The sequence below is a fragment of the Dermochelys coriacea genome, chromosome 13 (genome assembly GCF_009764565.3).
Source record: "Dermochelys coriacea isolate rDerCor1 chromosome 13, rDerCor1.pri.v4, whole genome shotgun sequence".
Taxonomy (NCBI): Eukaryota; Metazoa; Chordata; order Testudines; family Dermochelyidae; genus Dermochelys; species Dermochelys coriacea.
In genome coordinates this window covers 8,796,251-8,817,037 of record NC_050080.1, presented here as the reverse complement: position 1 = coordinate 8,817,037, position 20,787 = coordinate 8,796,251, and the positions used below count along the sequence as shown (strand labels likewise).

Here is a 20,787-nt window from a genome sequence, read left to right as displayed (position 1 = left end):
AGGTACCACTACAACAGCCACAGCTGACAATTCAGAAAGACAGTGCAGGGATACAATTCTAATCAGAGACTGATCTAGAGTAGTCTGGCTTCTGAAAGGTAAGAATTAAATAAAATAAATCTGCCTCCTGAAACTTCACTAAAACCCTCCTGTTATTACGGTTATTGTGTTGGGGAGCTATTGCTATTCCCAGCACCTTGTAACAGAGAAACAATTTGAACCCATGTCCCATTTAGAGATGAGCTGCATTTTTTTAGTAAGTATAAAATACCCAAAAAACCCCAACACCCTGGCAGAAAAACAGTGAGAATTTATTGACATCCTCAAAGATATTTCTGAAACGTACCTTTTACAACACATCCAAGACCTATTGTAGAGAAAATCAAGCTATAGATCTTGCAGCAGGTGTTATGCATGGAAAGAATGAGCATGCCACCTCTTTCCACATAAAATGCTCTGCTCCCCCCTTGAATAAAAAGAAAGAGAATCTACTAGTGACTTGCAGGTGAGGTGAGCGAGATTAATAGCTCTGGCTCCTGCACGGAGTCTAGTGTAGAGAATTAATGCTATTCAGGTCTCTACACTGAAACATTTAACAAAAGAACTCTTTCCCTTATGTCCTTTCCTTACTCACACTTATTGTATGTACTGCTTTCTTCTAACAAGAGGAATGGGTGGCACAATCCTACTTCATCCTCTATTTAAAACTCGGTGCCAAGGAACTAGTGTTCAATGCAACTGTGACTGATCCTGCTAAAAAAATTGGTCTAATGTGGAGAGAGAAGTAGCAATATTGTTTTTGAGATCTTTGAAAGGTTTTTGAGTTTTCAGATAAAATGATAAATAAGCTTTTCAGAATTTGTACATAGGCTTCTTTTTATAGAATACTAAAGCTTTCTATTCCGTTGATGCTCCAGAGAGATTAGTATATATGTACTCACTAACATGTCTTTTTGACTTGTTCTGTGGAACCACCTATAGGGAGTGAGTTTTCATTCTCTACTCCCTAGCCTCTATACTGAGGCTTCTTGATAAGGTCACTAGTTAGCATCAAATGCAGTGTTTAAAGGGGTGAGGCATCCTATTAATCAGGTTGTAGCACCTTTGGTAAGATAGCGCATACCTCAACAACCCACTTGGCTTTTTCATTTTTGCCAGCTCCGTGACCCCTTGTGACACCCCATTTCCCCCCCCCCCCCCACAGTTTAAATGCTGGTCCCGTGTGATGATGGGTTTGTAGTCTGGACACAATCAATTTGATTTAAAGCATTAGTTATCACTATTACAAACTGTAAATATCTTAACTAAAGAGTGGAACTATTGGAAACTGGCTATAGGGCAAAGTTCATGGACTCCTGCCATCACACTTAATGCAGATCTTAAGCTCAGAAACTTTATTTACAGATTACTCTTCTGTAGTATTGCATTTCCCACAGATGAGTTCATGGCCACCCTATCTCTATTTTATCATCTTGTAACTTCTCAGCATTCAACCTTAGGTACCACATCTTTCTCACTTTCTGCCTGAAAGCTTCATGAAATCCTACCTCCATTCTATCTTCTTTTAAGTCAGCAAAGCTGTGAGAGTAGCATAGATGTACTAAGGTTTCAGAGTAGCAGCCGTGTTAGTCTGTATTTGCAAAAAGAAGAGGAGGACTTGTGGCACCTTAGAGACTAACAAATTCATTTGAGCATAAGCTTTTGTGAGCTATAGCTCTCTGTACTAAGACTCACACCAGAAGTGTTATACAGCCTAATATCATAAGAGCAAAGCAACACAAACTATGTAGCAAAACACACAATTGCAAGTTTTCCCACCTTGAACTTGGGTGCTTTAGGCCTAGACTTAGCACTCCCCACTGTTCTTGAAAGGCTATATCTGAATCCTAATTATTTCCAGCCTCAGGTTCTTTGTCTTCAGTTTGTATCACCATAACAGCAACGTTCAGCTGAGTCAGTCTTTTATATCTCATTCATTTTACCAATTAACCCACCTTCTTGAAAGGATCTCTTTAAACTAACAGCCTCCAGTCCTGTGAACAATCATTATCCAAATATCCAAAATCGTTTAGTCAATCCTGCCTCACCTGATTCAGAACAACTTCAGCATAAAAGATGCTCATGCAGCTCAGGCTGCTATATTCTTGTGTGCTTTTAACAACAGGTATGGTTCAGTATTTAGAGACTTGGGACTGAGCATCAGAATGCCTAGATTCTGTTCTTGGCTTTGCTACTGAGTTGAAGCTGGGTATATCGCTCTGTACCTCATCTCCCTGTATGCAATATAAATATAAACACTTTAGAGAGGTGTGTTAGAATGAATTATTGTAAAGCACTGTGAGATCATCTGACAAAAGGTGTCATGTATGTCCAAAAAGTTTTTTGTTAAATGAAGTAAATATATGATCTCTCCTTTCCCCATTGTATTAGGGGACCATAGTTAACTTGAAATCTCAACAGTTTCAAAGAACAAGTTATAAGTAGTTCTACTTTGAATGGTGTCTGTATATTCCTTGGCATAAGATGCACCAACAGTGCAGCCTGAACCAGTCTAGGATGTACCATTGGCATACCCTGTGAATGTGAAACGTCCATCACAAAACCCTCCAGTTACAGGTGAGTAACCTCCATTTTCAGACACTATTATTATTATTTAATATCTATAGCACCATAGCATGTAGAGGCAGCATTTGGAACTGGGACTCCATTGTGCTAGGCACTGTAGAAATACAAAGTCAGAGAAGATCACTGTATCAAAAATCAAGTCCCTCTGCCAATGTTTGTAGTTGTACAATCACATTTTCTATTTTAATAAAAGCTTTTTCTCTCATCTCCTTGGTGTGTGAAAGACTCCTATACACTGGCACCAAAACCACAAATTATACAAACTAGAAAATAAAAAATATTTTCTCTATAATCTCTGGGTTTATTTGTAATAATAGTCAGTTAAAAAATCAATGAGATTTTTTTTAAATTGTGTCCCAAAATTCCCTGACCATGTTTTCAACATTTCCGTCTCCCCTCAACATAAACTATCTTGTGGGGCAGCTGCTGTCCTATTTATAGATAATAAAATCACTCTTAGACAAGATTCCACCATCTTCATATCTATCTAAATTTATCTTATCATGTTTAATGTAGGTATTAAACTTATCACTGTTATCTCACTGCTGTACAAGCAAACTAGTCTAGAACCCATAGTTCTTTGCTGATTGTTTCTCTCAATCCCCCCTGCCCTATGAAAGAGAGGGATAGTTTCATAGTCCTTTGAGGTTTTTTTTAAAAAATGTTGTGAGAAAGCTATAGTGAAAAATTGGGCTCTTATTAGCTCGAATCTCTTATTTGCTCCTATTGTCCGAACCTGAAATTTGACTCACCCTGAATTCCTGCATAAAATCAAGCTGGAAAATGCACACAGTAAGACTTCAGTAAGCTTAGCAAAACCAGCCTCTTCTGGGCCCAATTTTGCACTGAAAAAAACTGCTAGCATGTTACATAAACCGTGGCTGTACAAATAAAATGACGAAGGTGTTGGGGCTATTTAAGGTTAGCTAGTGTACCCAGTTTGGCAGTTTTTGTTTACCATGTTTTCTTAAAAAGAAAAGGAGTACTTGTGGCACCTTAGAGACTAACAAATTTATTAGAGCATAAGCTTTCGTGAGCTACAGCTCACTTCATCGGATGCATGTTTTCTTAGTATGTCATGTATGGATAGTAATCTGGTTTAATGCTCCTATTTTTTTAATTATATTTTTGAGCTGGAGTAGGGTTTGTACAATTACAAATTGTAACTGCTGTAGATTTGTTTTTCCTTCAGAGGTGCTCAGATACTACAATGATGAGCACAGTACAAGAACCTAATAGAATTTTGGAATCCTATACTGTTGTTCTAGAGGTAAAATCTAATCCCCCCATGTCGAAGACCTACTGCCCAGTGACTGTACCGATGACTTCATTTACTGTGTTATCAGCCTATATGAAATAAAAGTTTTCACCTTCCTAAATATATTATTATTTCGAGTGGTTTGAGTACTCAGATATGACCCTGGCTCTGACACTGTGATAGCCTCTGTGGTTTGAGGCTTTTCTTTCCCTTTTTTCCATTTCTTTATTAACTTTTCTATTTCTTTCCTTTCATCTCCTTCTTCCAGTGTCATCTTCTCCCTCCACTTTCTTCCATTTACTATAATTCTCTCTGTATATCTACATTTTATTTATTCCATCTTTGCCCCCTGCATTTTTTTTAGGAAGAAAAAAAAAAGATCTTCAGTTTTATACAGACTGACAGAACATATTTTTTCTTCTCATCTTTCCTATCTCTTTTCATTCCCCTCCATCCTTCTCTTCTCTCCCTCACTCCTATACTTTTTTTATCCATTCCCTACTCCATAGCTAACTATTTAACACTGTTTCTCCATCCTTGCTCTCCTTCCCTTCAGGCATGTTCATTTCTTTCAACCCATTACTCAATTCCCCCACTATTCTACTTCTTAGGCTCACCCATCTCTTTACTCCTTTATACCCCTTTATGTTATCTGTCCCCTTTATTCCCCTCACCCACCCTAGAGAAAGTTCTTCCTCTCACTTTCAACTCCCCTCTTTCCCACCCCCTCTTGAACCACCAGCCTTTCCTGGGCCATCTCTACAATTTCTCCCAGCCACCTCCCGATAACTATGTAGCAGCACTGAGGAAATTAGGGCCTCCTTTCTCTCACCCCCATACTGCAGCACTGGAAAGACTGGCTCTGATATATGGCCTTCCTCTCTCTTCCAACTGCCACAACTGTCCCTCTATTGCTACTTCTCTACTATATAAGACCTAGGTATTATTATTACTATTATTATTTATTTATTATACTACTAACCCCACATATGACCTTCCAGTTATCATCAGCTGCCATAGTTGACCTGCCAAACTGTCTATAACGGTTACCAGTTGCCACAGATTTCCCTCCAATTGCCACAGGTTTCCTTTCAGCTTCTGCTATCACCACGGTCACCAGTTGCCATATGTTTTCCTCCAACTGTCTTCAGGTTCCACAAGTATCTCTCCAGCAGACAGTCAACAGCTGCCACTTGTGTTCCTCCAGCTGGCACTGTTACAGATCGCTTTCCAATTGACATTCTGTCAGCAATTCCCATGTCCGAACAACTCCCACTGCCACAGACTTCCTCCTAAATGCCACTGTCATCAACTACCGTATGTCCCTCCAACTGCCACTGGTTGCTTCCAGCTGCCACTAACACCAGTGGCCATAGGTGTCCTATATACTTCCACTGTCACCAACTGCCACCGGTTTCACTCCAACTGCCATTAACATCATCAGCTACCACAAGTGGTCCCTTCAACTGACACCGTCATCAACTACTATTAGGGACCCACATGGTCACCAGCTTCCACTTCCTGTCACCAAATGCCACAGAAGTCCTTTCAACTCTGCCACCAATTGCCACACTGTCACCAACTGCCACTTATATCCAACTTCCACTGTCTCCAACTGCTTTTGTCATCAGCTTCCACTGGTTGTTTTCCTACTGTCCCAAATGCCATCCTGTCAAACTCACATCTGCCTCAACTGTCCCTCCCCTGTCATCTAATGCCACTATCATGGGTTTCCCTGCAACTTCTCTTAACAGACACAAACTTCCACACAGATATATTCCGTCAACATACACTGAGAGGGAGCTTTATCCAATCTTCTGACACTTAAGGGACCAATGGCTACACTATAGATTCCCCCTGAGCGACATAACTTATGCTGCCTTAAGCGCTGGGGGAGAGCTCTCACCTGTCGGCTTAAAGCAGCTACACTAGAGAGTTTACAGCTGCGCCGATGCAGCTGCACTGCTGTAAGCACTCTAAGGTAGCCATAGCCTTAACTAAGCCTACGGGGGCATTACAAGTGCAAGCTGTCATATTTCTTTTCACTGATCTTCTATGATATTTGTCTTTTGTCAGCCAGAAGATGCAACCATGCATAATTTATGGCCATGCTATGAATGAGTTTATTATTATGCATCTCCCTTCCAGTGTGAAGTTTATGCCACTTTGTTCCATTCCTTTTTACCTTAATTATTGCCCCCACATGACAATTCCTGTTCTAACAGGGAATGGTGGTCTTTTCCTCTCTATTGCTTTAAAACAGGGAGTTTAAAACTACTGTGATCACTTTTTCTGGTACAGGATGGAACACTGGAATCACAAGTTTCCATGAAGGCTGGAATCACAATGGCAGAAGCCGTCTGGTGTGTATCTGCATGTTCGTGAGAAACAAAAGGAGGTGGATTGAAAATACTGGAGGCCCATAAGCCATCATCAAACTTCTAAAAATATGTAAGATTGGAAATGAGGACTATTAGATCAACAGTATTGTGAAGATTGGGGACACAGATTGAAAGAGGAAATACTTGTTCTCCAAACTTGGCTACATTTTCTCCACTATCTCATACAGAATAATTAGCCCTGATGCCTCTGAACTGACTTCATTATTAAATTTTCATTATTTCTGCTTGCCCTATTTTTTGAAGTTTTAACTTTTCCACAGATCTAAGTTAGATGCACCTTAAACAGGAGAGTTAAATGAATTCTCTCTTGTAGGGAAGTTTCTAATTGGTAGCTTTCAGGGATATAGGTATTTAAAATCAGCCTTGTTGTGCTTCAGTATAGTTATATCTTCTATTTAGAGCCAGGTTATGGGCATCTAATCAAAATGACAACAGAAAGGTTATTAATACCAGAAAACAATGATCAAATTTAAAAGCAACTTTTATTTTCAAGTATGTTGTGTTTTTTAATTCACATTTCATATTCAGGTTTTTTACTTTGTACATTTTAACATTTAATTACAGGGCTTCATCAGTGAAAATGTAGTGTGTGTGTGTGTGTGTGTGTGTGTGTGTGTGTGTGTGTGTGTGTGTGTGTATGTACACATGCGCACACATACATGTGTATAAATACATGTGTATTCCAGGGTCAGAAAAGAGATGTCTGTGCTCTTCATGCTCTATCAACCATAAAGCACTATGGTAAAGGGGGAGAACTGCTCTCCAAGCCACGGAGCACAGCTCTGCAGTGCTTTGGGGAAAGGGAAGAAATCTGTGCATGCTATTTAATGTGGTCCTACACATCCTCTCCCTGTTGTAGAGCTTGTGGAAGGCAGGGTCCTACATAGATCTTTGAGGGATCTGTGTACTCTATACTGTAGGTCACTCCATATTACAGGGAACTGGAGGGCACCACAGTCCCTGATGGGACAGTTCTGCCTGGTGTAGGGCTCTGGGGGAGGTCTCAGCTTTCTGAGGCATTGAAGGGAGGATGGGGGTCGCTACAGGGCCTTGGCTAGGGAGGTGAGGTCCATGCTTTATTTGTGATAGAGCCCAGGATCTCTGCCTACGGGAATCCTGAAGGACTAATCAAAGAAGTACTCCAGGGCCTTGAGGCGTCTCGGTCTTCTCATCATGGCCCTGCAGCTCTCTGGGGGAGGCTTCTGTTTTGTCTCTACTGCAGAGCTCTCGGGGCCTTGCTATGCTGTAGAACTGGAGGGGGACACTGTGGGGCCCGGGGTGGGAAGTGGAGTGGTCTGCACTCCCAGCAGCAGAGTGCACTGCTGGTATGGGGTCCACAGGGCCCAGCTACCTACAGTCCATGTTGCTATCTCTGGTGATCCGCTAGCGTGGCTTGTGGCATCCTTAATGATGCAGCTTCTGGAGCGATGGCAGAAAAGATGAGAGTTTAAATTTCCAGGAGGAAGTTTCTAGCCCTTGCAATTGTAGAGACAAGCCGGAGGGCGTGACCCAAGGTTCACCTCAAAGCTTAACCACCAGAAGGCAAACCAACAGAGCCCCACATTTATCCTCTTTAAGAATCTCATGAGCTGGGGGGCCTGACTAGCAATGGTTTTAATGCTGGTGGTGGACGGCTGAGTGAGTGGGTGGGTGGGCTTCTCACCCTGCGGCCCTGGAGCACGGGAGGAGCGCGGCGGGTCCCAAAGGGGGGGGGTGTACTCGCCTCTGGAGAGCATGCTGACGGGGGGCTCCTGCACCGCCCTACGCTTCGCCCTGTGCCAGTACCGGAGCGGGGTCCCGGCACGCGCACCCCACCCCGCGGCGCACGTGGCACGCACGGCCGGCAGCATCACGTGACTGCCGTCTGACCCGGTTTCTCCCGTCCGGTCAGCGATGGAGAGAGGCGCATGCGCGAGCTCGCACCGGCCCCTCCCCCCCCCTCCGGTCTCCCTCCGCTCTATATAAGGCGCGGACGGCGGCGGCGGGGCTCCTGACTCCGCAGTGTGTGAGGGGGCGAGGCTGGCTGGGCGGTGCAGCTACCTGAGCGGCCTCTCCCCCGCGTCTAGCCAGGGCCTACGCCACCGAGCGGAGCCTCCTGCCGCTTTCTCCTCAGCCCCTAGCCAGGCCGCGCGGCCGGCCGCGGCGGAGCCATGAGCTCGGGCACCCCCTACATCGGGAGCAAGATCAGCCTCATCTCCAAGGCGCAGATCCGCTACGAGGGCATCCTCTACACCATCGACACCGAGAACTCCACCGTGGCCCTGGCCAAAGGTGAGGGCGGCCGGGCCAGGGCATCCTCCGCACGGCGGGGGCGGCTTCTCCCCCCAGAGCAGACCGCGGGGCCGGCCCTGTGAGGGGCGGGGGCGTCGGGCCTAGGCGTCCGTCCCGCTGCTCGATGGAGAATTGGGGGGCGGTGGGACCCCGGGGGCGCCCAGAGTCGCCTCCCCCCTCGCCCACGGCAGCGATGCGGAGGCGACGTGCCCGGGCCCATTCACGGGGAGACGGCTGGGCAGGGGCCGGGAAACCTTGGCTGGCTGGCCGGCCTCGGGCGCTGGGGGCCCCGGCAGCGCCTCCCTGCCGTGGCTCCGAGGCTGCTCCCTGCCGATGTTGCCTGGAGCTCGGCCTCGGTCCGTGTTCGCTCTCCCTCCCGGGGCCTGCGAGGCTCTTTCAGCCCCCGCCCGCCTGAACAATGAGCCTGGCGAGGGAGGTGTAAACAGGCAGCAGCTGGAGCCAAGCTGCTCCGCCGGGGTGGTCTGGCGAAAGCCCCAGGGACCCCGCATCTTGTTCGGGGCTGGCTGGCTCGGACTCCAGCTCCGAAATGCCAACCTGCCCAAGCTCCAGTGCGGAGGCCGACTGGGGAGCGAAGCCTTCATTACAGCCGGGGCTGGTTCATTTCGCTGTGGACCCTTCCGTGAATCAGCGTTTGATTAATTACTTTACAGTGCCAGAGCTGCAGTGTGCGGTATAATGACAGGTTTCAGAGTAGCAGCCGTGTTAGTCTGTATTCGCAAAAAGAAAAGGAGGACTTGTGGCACCTTGGAGACTAACACATTTATTAGAGCATAAGCTTCCGTGATGCAGTGAGCTGTAGCTCAGGAAAGTTTATGCTCTAATAAGCTTGTTAGTCTCTAAGGTGCCACAAGTCCTCCTTTTCTTATAGTGAGCCTGGCTTGTAGTGCAAATGGTCCAATGCAAGAAAGTCAAATAGTCACAAGAGACCTAACTGCTGGATATACTACACCTTACTTGGAGGCTGGTGGGAATATTACAAGGTCCTTTTTGGACACTTGTTTAATTTCTCAAGCATAGTTCAGCAATTCAGCTTTTTTTTGTGAAGAAAATATGTGAAAGAGCGGCCAGTATCTGAAGTTCCACTGTTAGTCTTAAACAACCACACTTCTTTCTCTTAGAACAGAATTTTATGACTAAATTGTTGTAACAGTACAATTGTTTTTTACTGTCCTGCTTCATACACTTTCTGTTACTTGAATGATTGCATTATTCTGCAATGTTTGGATTGGGTGAGTAACCCGATAAGTGTTTGTGGAAATGGAAGGATCTTAAATTCTGTTAGATTTTTGAGTAAAATAAGGTACAAAACTTAAATCTTGATTCCTCATTTTAATATTTGTGATCAAGAATTGGACTACATTCAAACTGTATAATATTCTGGAATAGTAATCTCTTGTGCTGTGCCCTTAAATCCTATGTATACTCTTCAGTCTGTTTACCTAGGTTTTTGAGACTCCATGTTTTTCTGGTTCTCCTATTTTGCAGACTGCTTCTTCACTTACTCCTTATTTTGCTATGTCCTTGGGCATACTGATCTTGATTCTCCTAGTCTTTGGCTGTCTTATTTTCATCTACCACCTACACAAGTGACTCCCAAACTTGCTTCTGTCTAGAATCTTAGTTCCATTTGCCATCTCATAAGTCTCTCAAACCAGATTTCTTCCATGACCCTTTTCTAACCATCACCTCCACTATCCTCCTTGTATTCCCAGTCTCCTATCTCAGTGTAAGCTTTGGTTTTCTTCTTTCTTCTCTGCCTTGTATCTTTTAGTTTTGTTGCTTTCTCTATCTTCACATTTTACCCTCTCCTCATTTTCCTAATAGGGGAAAAGACTTTGCCCTTTGTCATGTCTAACTTTCCTTGCTATTACTTCTTCTCCAGTCTGTTGAAAATGTTTCTTCTAAAATCATTGAACTCCTCCTGTCTCTCAAACTTTAATCCTTCCACTAGCAATGTCTTACTGCATCAGATTCAAGGGCCTCATCTTATCATACTAGGAAGTATTCAGGGGATCTAGGCAGTCTTTCCTGGTCCACAATTCCTATGTGCTGAATTGCGGATAAAGAAAATCTAACTTGGACATTTGTAACCTACTTAAAATTAGTTTTTTGAATTTCGGATATCTGAATAATTTCAAATGAGATGTAGCTGATCAGGATTTACCTCCATATAAGCATGCATGTGTCTAACACTATGTACTTCATCACATGCTTTACAAAGCCTGAGTTAACATATTGTATGTAAGGAAGCTAGGAGAAGAGAATGGAATTCATTTGGATGCCAACAAGGCTGTCTGTCAACTAGAACAGCAGGGCTATGGCTGCTTTGCCCTTTAAGCGGGGATCCTAGCATCCATATCTATATCTATATCTATACACACACACACACAAATGCAATTTCTTTACCTATGTCCTATCTACACTGGTGATTCAGAGCCTCCTTTGTAATGAGTGGGATGCAGCAGTCTCCTCTGTAGCCTTTGTTTTCCACCTAGCATTCACTACTTCAGTGCTTAAGTGGAGTGAGTGCCTTTCACAGGACCGCGACTAGAAGAATGTCTTCATATGTATTAAATTAGTGGGGGGGAAATGCATGCTGTTTGCCTTAGAAATCTATAAGTCTTAAAGTATTTTGGATGTTGGTCACTTTTTTAATTTGGTGCACTGCCTGCAGCATATTGGCATCTGTGTTGTAACTTAATTTCTTAACTGGCAGATTCATATTCCATTGTTAAAATGCTACTTTATAAGTTTTTGAAATCAAATTTTGCTTTTGAGCGGAGACTAAGATTTCTTAAACTACAGGATTTATGTCAAAAGTGGTTTCTGATGCCTTACCACAATAATAGTGCTGCAGTCATACTTAGACACATGCCATTGTGACAGAAGTGTAGCTCATAAATAAGACATTGATTTGTTTGGAGAAGTAGAGAAGCATTTTGAACTCTTACAGAATCTCTCAAATTGCAGATAACTAGCAAATGTAGCAATGTCAATTTAAAAGACTTGCAATAACAGACTTCTGTCCAATGTCCTAGGTGTCCTATCATTTTAGAGCAGTAAGATCTCAGCAGTACAGAAATCATGTCAGCAGGAACTAACCCAGACATCTGTAGAAACTTTTGCACCCCCTTATCATTTTGGGATGTAGCCCCTCAATTTTCTCTAAAAACTGACATTTCTTTTGCAGTGTGCCTGGAAGGTCACCACATTCAGGCTATTTCAGACCAAGGGAGGAGCAAGTTAGAGTTTTGGGGCTATCACAGAACACCCTGCAAGCTGCTACCTCTCTGAGGCGATCCACCTTGGGTAGCCCCTGCTGACTGTGCATATAATAGTATGGCATGGGGAGGGAGGCAATCCCTCAGATAGACTGGTCTCGGGCCCTTTAATGTGTTTTGATGTGTAAAAGCCTAAACTCCACCTGGAGCCTGATGGGCAGCCAGTGCAGATCCCAAAGCTCTTGTACTATATACTCCCAGTGAGATGCCCCGCTTAGTAAGCAAGCTGCTGTGTTCTGCACCAGCTACAGGCCCTGGTACGTATAGCCCCATGTAGAATGCATTGCAGTAGTCTGATCTTGACATAACAAATGCATGGAAAACAGTGGCAAAGTACAAATCTGAAAGGAAGGGTTGCAGCCTTCTAGTTAGCTGCAGATGGTAAAAAGCTGCCTGGGTTACTGCATTACTCAGAATTATTGATGTTCCCTCTGGCTGCTTCCCCAGTCCATCATCACCTCTTAACGTGCATTGAGCATCAGTCAGTTTGCCCTCATCCATGCTCCAGTTTCAGCTAAACACCAGATTAGGTACAGAATTGCATGAGCAGAGTTGGACAAGACAGATGTACAGATGAGTTTCATCAGTCTATTGAAAGTTCTGCTCCCTGTTCCAAATATGGCTCCATATACACATTGAATAAGAAGGTGACAAATGGCACCCTGCAGCACTCCTCACTGCTTCTGAGGGAAGAGGAGCAGTTTCCTACAACTATCTCTTGAGAGCCATCTGAGAAAGGAAGAAAGCCACTGACAAGCAGCACTGTCTATTCTGCTAAGGTTAACTGGTGAGACAACAATTCAGGCTGTAAATCAGCTGTATCAGAGGCAGCTGATCTAATGCCTGATGGGACACCTAGTCTTCATCCATCACAAGACTCACTGTACCAGTCTAGAGCCCTATTGATCAAGGGTTAAGGTGATCAAAGGCATCTAGATAATGAATTCTCTCCACAGCTTTTCCTAAAAAAGGGAAGATGTGATGCTGGCTGATAATTAGCTAGATTGTCAGCATCAAGCTACAGTATTGTCACCACTTTGTCTAGCGTGGTCTCTGGCTTTTACATTTAGAAAAGGTGGATGACATACCATACTTTGTTAGATGCTAAACATAAACAAGAGTTCAGTGATATGCTGGGATTAAGTTGAAAACACTTGTGTTTGAGACTGTCTCTGGAAGTGGACAAGCAGTCAGTTTTTATAAGGTGTTAGATCGGATGAGATAAGAGGTCTCAGTTGCTCTTCCTGAGTATGAAAAATACAAAATCTCTAGCTTGTACTAATATTATGAAGATCCATTGTAGATAGCAAAATTTTGCTGCATAACAAGTGTCCAAATTGCATGAATAGTGCATGAGAGAAGTATAAAGTAGAATCTTGCTATTCAGCCCTTTGCTTCAGTTTTAACGTGCCCCCCCACACAATGTCCACACTACAAGCTAGAGGTGTGATTCTTTCTCCCCCCCACTTATGTGCACATGCTTGCACTAACACTCATTGAGCTAGCGTGAGTATTAATAGCATAGCTGCAGTAGCTCTGGTAATGGCAGTGGACACCGCTGAGCTGTGCCAAATATGAACCTGCCTGGAACAGGTGGGTATGTACTTGGCATGGCCAAGCTGTGCATCCTCTTCCCATGCTACTGTGGCTACACTGCTATTTATACTTGTGCTAGCTCACTGAGAACTAGCATGTGCATGAATACACAATCAGGAGAATCGCACCCCTAGCTTTTGATGTTGAAGTAGCTTAAAAGGCTTTTGCAGGCTCAGCAGTGCTGGAACAGAGAGGAGCATTAATCAGTTACTAGTGTCCTAGCCCTGTTCCAAGGATGTGCCACATAATGTAGTGCTCTGCATTGACCTGTAAGGAGAATGTGACTGACACTAGTCCTGCTCAAATACAAGCAACATCTTAGTCTGTGCTTCAAGAAACCGCAAATCTAGAAATCCATTCAGTGCAACTTTGCAGTTTAGTGATAGCTCAGTGTTCACAAAATGAAGTTCAATTGTGTTTGAGTTCTTTGCTTAAGGTGTAAGGCAGGCTGTATATGTATTAATCCTGAAATGAATGGCATTCAGCTCTGGGAGTGGAGAGAGGTGAATAATGTGCATTAACTTGTGCTTTACCTGTACCTACCACACTTTCTTGAAAAACTAAATTAAATATAAGGTCATGGTTTCAACTCTATAAAGCTTTAAATGGAGTGGGACTAGAGCTGGGTGAAATCTTTTTTTTTATGAAAAACAATTTTGGATTGACCACAAGTATTAATGAATTTGTGCTGAGTTCATCAAATAGTTTTGACCAAGTAATTAAAAAAACTTCATCTTGATAATGTCAAAACAAAATGTTTTGTTTCAGCTATACGTGACTTTTTGTGGGGGAGGCATTTTGCCAAAAGCAAAGGAAAACTAGTGTCACAAAATACTTGTAGGGTAGGAGGAGAGATTTTAACTTCTCTTCCACATTACAGGCCAGTACCCTTGCCACTGGGCTATGACAGATTCTGATATGAGGCTTTCTCAGTCTGTGTCTGCAAAAAGAAAAGGAGTACTTGTGACACCTTAGAGTAACACCTTTATTTGAGCATAAGCTTTCATAAGCTACAGCTCACATCATCAGATGCATGCCTCCGATGAAGTGAGCTGTAGCCCACAAAAGCTTATGCTCAAATTTTAGTCTCCAAGGTGCCACAAGTACTCCTTCTCTTTTTGCAGATACAGACTAACATGGCTGCTACTCTGAAACCTGTCAGTCTCCTGTGTTGCAGCTGTTCACTTTTTTTAATAAAGAAACTAGTTATTGGAGCAGGAACTAGAACTTGAATATCTCACGTTCTAGGTGAGTGCATTAACCACCAGATGAGAGTTGTCCTCACTTTTTCCCTATCCCAGTGACAGTTGTAAGAACAGCCCAGGTGAGTACCCAAACCACTGGACTAAAGGCTATAAGGGAGCTGCTGTTCCTAGGTGTTCTGTGAATCTAGTTCTCCTTTGCTTTTGTCAGATTCCCCAAATTGTGGCTGCAGGATCAAGCTGAGATGTAACTGTAGTTGGGACCTTGCTGCTTGAGATGGCTCCTCTTGTGCTATTCTGTCACAGTTGTGGTGATTGGAAGAACTCAAGCTAGATCCCCAGTTTAAGAGGAGGCTGACGGTAGAGCAGCCTTGGGTAAGGGGGCGGTGGCAGCTCACCTTAGAAACAGACTTCATCAATACAAAATAGCCCAAGTCATTGACTTTAAGAATCACCTGTTTACATAGACTACTGCTGAGGTGGGCTTTAGAAAAATCAGATGTGTGGGGGGGTCAGGAGGAGTTTGTTCTATGTGACCTGATTTATGGGGGGGGGCAGGGGTGTGTGTGTATATTTTTAAAAAAATATAGTAGGGATACTTAGAGCCTTGAGTACATGCCCTTTGCTGTGGCATAAAGCTAAACTTCACCTGAAACTATATAGTGCTGGAGAAATAAGTTGCAGTAATGGTAGAGGCTAATATCTACTACTTTCTCTCTTAAATGCTGAAGTGCGGTCATTTGGTACTGAAGACCGTCCCACAGACAGACCTGCTCCTCCAAGAGAAGAGATTTATGAATACATAATTTTCCGGGGAAGTGACATCAAAGACATTACTGTATGTGAACCTCCTAAAGCTCAACATACTCTGCCTCAGGATCCTGCCATTGTCCAAGTAAGAATTTCAGTTTTAAATGATGGTAGAAAGTTTTGAGGCAATATACTAGTAGTTCAAAGCTTGACCTAAAGTCTTCAGGTTATAAAGATGGTGTTACAAAACTGAAGGTCAGTGTAAATGTTTCCAAGAAGTTTCATAATTCAAGTGGAAACACTGGTTTTCAACCCAATACTTCCCCTCAGTCTTTGTGGCCAAAGTATTGCAGCATTGAAAACCTGGTAAGCAGTCCAGATTTTAATAGACCCAGGTGAAATCACCACAGTAAATATTTAAATATTTTCATAAATAAACTTACATTTTAAACAATCTTGTTACTTTTAGTACCTTAAAAGCACTAAATCCCCCACTGGAAGGACTGTGGGGAAACAGGAAATACAAGAGTTCAGAAACTGCTGGGTAGTCAGTAAAAATGTACTTACACTATTATCTTGTTATGCAGTCTTCACTGGGCTCTGCCTCTACATCATCCTTCCAGCCACACGTGCCTTATAGTCCATTTAGAGGTATGCAACCCTACAGCCAGCTTGCTGCCAGCTCTTTACTTAGCCAGCAATATGCAGCTTCATTAGGTTTAGGTGAGTAAAAGCTTGAAGATGTACTCTTTGAAATTGTACCCCCGTCTTTAAGGCGTGGTTTCACAATGGTTTGTGTCCTAGTGTTACTAATAACTACACTTTCTGAATTGACTGTTTGTATCCTCTGTCAGCAGTTAAAGCAAACAGCCTTATGAAATGAGGCTTCATTCTAAAAAAATCTTTAAATTAAGGGGTGGGGGTGTGTGTGTGTGTGTGTTTGAGGACAGTAAGAACAGTATGAGTCTACTAGCATCTGTTTGAAAGTATGTATATAAGCTTAAACATTTGGTTATTGACTTAATGAGGACATAGTCTCTTTCTAGTTTAAGATGCCCTGCATATACTACACTCTGGTAAAGAAAATTGTCTCCAAATGTGTAGCATCTCAATACTATTCTAGGTAACTTCTTGTATCTCTTTCCAAGTCCTCAGTGTCTCAACTACCTCGCCTTATTTGTGTACCTTTTTTGCTTTCTCCTCTCCCCTCTGTCTCTTTAGAGAAATTGGTAAGCCCTCCAACATCAGCAGCTGCTTCCAGCCCTAGCTCTTCTCCGTCTCCACAACCTGTTTCAGAGCCTGACATGTCTTCCGAGCCACATCAGCTCTCTTCCAAGGGTAACAGCAGTTTGAGGACTCTAAATATTTGGAAGAACCTGCATGGTGTTTGCAAAACATTCTGTTCTGCTTGTTAACCCTCTCAAAATGACAGTACTTATGTGTAACTATAGCAAAATGGATACATCGTTCTTAGTTCTTGCTTTGTTTACCATTTGTTAGCACTCTGGCTTACTGCTACTCTAGAAGAATTGATTGGCAGGCTGGGGAAGGAGAACAAGTACAAGATAGTGGTTAGTCTTCACAGGGACGGCTGGCTGCAGAAGATGTTTGCTTGTTGGGACATACTAATAGATATTTATTGCCAACTTACAGAATGGCATGAAGTGGACCTTCTCTTTCTGTAGAGGAAAGAATGATGCTTAGAGGCCTACAAATCTGTGGATATCTGCTATATATCTCTGGATATCCACAGATACAAATTTTGTTTCTAGGTAGGGCTATAATGATACTAAGTTGTGGGGTAACTGCTAATTAGCTAGGTCCTTAAGGCTACATGCTAGTGCCTTCTCCCATTTGTTATTGGAGAGGAATTTCTGAATGCATTCCACACTTAACATGGGCCATGAATGCAGTATTCATGCTTTACTGATCGAACCTCTTGTTTGACCATCTGGATTCATGGAAACTATCATATCTGAGTTAAGACGTGACAGTTGCTTAATCTTAAATTTTATGCACTAGATTGAATCCAGTTCAAAAGTAGGTTCAGGGGAAAACTAGGTTGAAGAGCTTTGCAGTGTTTTTAGTGCAAATGTGGGCACAATCCACATGTGTAGGTAGCTGTCATGAATCTTATAATCTACACTTAAAAAATGCTTGGGTCAAGTTGGAAAGTATGCATGTGTGTAGCTCCCCCCTCTTTTTGGCCCATCTCTATCTCTCTGAACCATATCAAAGATCCAACTAAAGTAAGCTTCAAAGTGCTGCCTGCTGATCGTAACTACTGGGAAAGCTTAATATCTGGACATACTCTAAGGGTATTTCTGGTTTCTTCTTGTGAAAGTCTTAAGTTTATACTAGATTAGTATGTGGCACAATAGAGAATCCTAGAAATAGAAGGCAGATTCAGGATGCACTAAAATAAGCAATGGCTTGGCTTGTGTACTAGTGTAATGCATTTCTTGATCTTAAACTGAACCAGTTGCATGAAGCAAATATCTCTATCCTCTCTTATGCAAAACTACCTAACATTCTGTTGATCAGATTTTATGTTCGTATAAAGAATTAAGTGTGTGATGTCTCAAAGTACCAAACATTAACTTCTTTGCAACCATAGGGAATGAGTATTTGTCTGAACACTGATTCTGACTTTCCAATATGGCTTGTTATACTTCACACCATCAAGATACATTCCTAAATGTGTCATAGTATAAAAAAAGTCTTGAAACAAAAGTCCAGGAGCTTGGTTAAGGTTGAAATGTTACCCTCTAACTCCTGTACTGTATGCTTTAATATCTAGGCAATATTGAGAGACTGGACTAGTTTCAACTTGTTTCTGGGTTTTCTTGGTTGTTTTTTAACAATACCCAACTACTTGATGTAGTGTCCTTATGGAAGGACTTCCAAATGCATGTAAATGTGACTTGTACTTGATGGACCATAACTACTAGAGCCATTAAACATTTATTTTAACAATAGATCTGACACGGATGTCATGTTAATCTGGTTCTGCTTATCAAAAAGCTGTGTACTGTAAGACCAAGCTATTGATGCAGTAAAGGTTATGCGCATTGAGACACTCAACTACTTTGAAAACGAAGCACTTTCAGGAAAAGTCTGAAGCAAGCTTCTTTTAGCTAAAAAATATACTTGCTCTGTAAAATCATACACAAACAAGAATACCTAATGAAGAGAAATGGGAATTTGTACGTTTTGGAAGCTTATTGCATATATAACGACTTCCTAATTTGATATGTATAAACTTTGTCCTTACCAATTTGCTCCTTTATAGTAGTAATTAACTTTGCATTCTTCAAGAGTGAAATTGTTGACTTGGTTTATGGCCCTGAGCTCATGGGGCAAAAGTTGTATGCCAACACTTACTCAAATGTGTAGTGACACATGCCAAACCCCCATAGCAGAATAATGGAAGTGCCTAGGAGGTTCTGCGCAGGTATTGTTAAATCTGCTCCTGAACCCCCATCTACCTCCATGATCAAAAACAATGTTGGCATATTGCTTGCATGCAGTGCTTCTAGAATGCAACTAAAAACTAGTTATTGTAATAACCCTTGTTTTTCCAGGTGCTGGCTTCCCATTGGTTCACCAAATACGCAAAAGTCCCATGGTGGAACAGGCTGTTCAGACGGGTCCAGTTGATAACATGAATCAAAAAAAGCCACCCCCAGCAAAAGTAGTTTCTGGGATCCAACGGAATGGTCGGCAGATTCCACAAAGTAGTAAGACAAATGGTATACAAGTCTTGTTTTCAAATGGGTATTTGGTAGAGCTTCCTTCAGAAAAATGTTGAAGTAATTTAGAACAGTCCTTAAGCCTGCTTGATGAGTTAATTTTCAACTTCTAAGGTAAGCAACTTTGTTCTTGTATGCTTGGGTTATAAACAGTCTTCCTTTCCCTGTTTGCTGTAGATACAGTTCAGCCACCACCTGTGCAAACTCAGGGCCAGGTGAATGATGAAAACAGAAGACCTCAAAGGAGAAGATCAGGTAGGCTAACTTGACCTTAAACATGCAAACTGCCATATAGAATTCCAATTCTCTGCTCATATAATTGAGAATAATGGTTAACATAAGATGCTTATGGGCAGCACCATGTTAATAAGTAAAATAAAGGGGGCACACTGAACAAAACACAGCCAAAAGAACATTCAGGTATGCTGAAGTAATGCTTCCTTAGCTCCAGAGGTTCTTCTACAAAAACGTTGCAGAGCCATAGAGAACATACCAGGGGAGAATTGCTCTCTGTTGCATCTCCCCTGAAACTCAGGTATACTCACGTAAACTTGCTATAAAGTGTTGTCTTTACACAGGCTACCCCTCATGCTGTGTAAGGATCTTCAAAAGGGAATTGAGGTAGCCATAACCAGCCAGACCATGTTATCACAGCTTATCTAAGTTATCTTCCTCATGTATTGTAGAAAACCATGTAACTGGTTCCAGCCTTGTGTGGGTTTCCTGAAATCTGTACATATCCCAGTGTGTGTGGATTTATGGGTGAAATTCCTTCAGATTCCATGGGAAACTTTAATTGTTTAGTTTTTTCACCACAGACTGCTTGGCATTATCTTTATAGTAGTTGAATGCAACGCTGGCAGGGAAAATTGGCTGTAGTCATCTAACTTAACAGTAAGACTAACTTTTTGGAAAACATTCTTGGATGTTAAAAGTATTGCTATAATGTGTTTCTACAGTGAAGATCAGACGTCTCTTTCAAAGAGGTGTGGCATAATCACAGGACTGGAAGCCAGAAACTCCTGAGTTCTAATCCTGGTTTTCTCTGGCCTTGACCAAGTCATTAACCTTCCTACGCGTTACCAAGTGTTTAAACTCTCCTGCTTTCAGGAAACAGGAGAACCAGAAATCGTTCTAGAGGACAAAATAGACCAGCCACAGTGAAGGAAAACACAATAAAGTTTGAAGGTGACTTTGATTTTGAAAGTGCAAATGCACAGTTCAACAGAGAGGAACTTGATAAAGAATTCAAGAAGAAACTGAACTTTAAAGGTTTGTGTCTTTAGTAAAGCCATTTACATTTGATAATTTTAAGGATGGCATATAGACAACCTCTTGCTCTGAGAAATTACATGATTGATTAAAATAGGAAGAATCTCAATCTAGTTTGAAGGAGCAAGAAAACTGATGGCTCTTCGGTACGCAGCAAGGAGGTGTGTAATTAATCTTCTATCTTCAGATGACAAAGCTGAGGCAGGGGAAGAAAAGAGTGATCCTGGAGTAGCAACTCAGAATGATGGCAATGCAGATGAAGACCTCCTTGGACCCAATTGCTATTATGATAAATCAAAGTCTTTCTTTGACAACATCTCTTCAGAACTAAAATCCAGGTAATTAGCTTTCTGAAGC

The 20,787-nt window shown here is 42.4% G+C and overlaps 1 protein-coding gene and 1 long non-coding RNA gene across 10 annotated transcripts in view; both read left to right on the top strand.

The window, feature by feature from the left end:
* Positions 1 to 8: 8 nt before the first annotated feature.
* Positions 9 to 6,518, top strand: LOC119842258. Of its 3 annotated transcripts, none has more exons than XR_005288701.1 (3): positions 9 to 98; positions 2,431 to 2,616; positions 6,185 to 6,518. It is a non-coding gene; the product is annotated as an uncharacterized LOC119842258 (long non-coding RNA). The 3 variants fall into 3 exon arrangements; XR_005288703.1 differs by lacking the exon at positions 9 to 98 and adding an exon at positions 487 to 505; XR_005288702.1 differs by lacking the exon at positions 9 to 98 and adding an exon at positions 2,045 to 2,164.
* Positions 6,519 to 8,182: 1,664 nt separating this feature from the next.
* LSM14B (LSM family member 14B) overlaps positions 8,183 to 20,787 on the top strand; it is a 31,396-nt gene continuing 18,791 nt past the window's right edge. For 3 of the 7 annotated variants that reach the window (XM_043496062.1, XM_043496065.1, XM_043496063.1), the window contains exons 1-8: positions 8,233 to 8,556; positions 15,388 to 15,551; positions 15,994 to 16,129; positions 16,628 to 16,744; positions 18,991 to 19,158; positions 19,336 to 19,413; positions 20,269 to 20,430; positions 20,618 to 20,768. In XM_043496062.1, coding sequence (XP_043351997.1) covers positions 8,436 to 8,556; positions 15,388 to 15,551; positions 15,994 to 16,129; positions 16,628 to 16,744; positions 18,991 to 19,158; positions 19,336 to 19,413; positions 20,269 to 20,430; positions 20,618 to 20,768 — 1,097 coding nt within the window. In that variant the 5' untranslated portion in view covers positions 8,233 to 8,435. Of the gene's footprint in view, positions 8,557 to 15,387; positions 15,552 to 15,993; positions 16,130 to 16,627; positions 16,745 to 18,990; positions 19,159 to 19,335; positions 19,414 to 20,268; positions 20,431 to 20,617; positions 20,769 to 20,787 lie in introns of all 7 variants that reach the window. The other 4 variants (XM_038370141.2, XM_038370142.2, XM_038370144.2 and 1 more) reach the window with 4 other exon arrangements.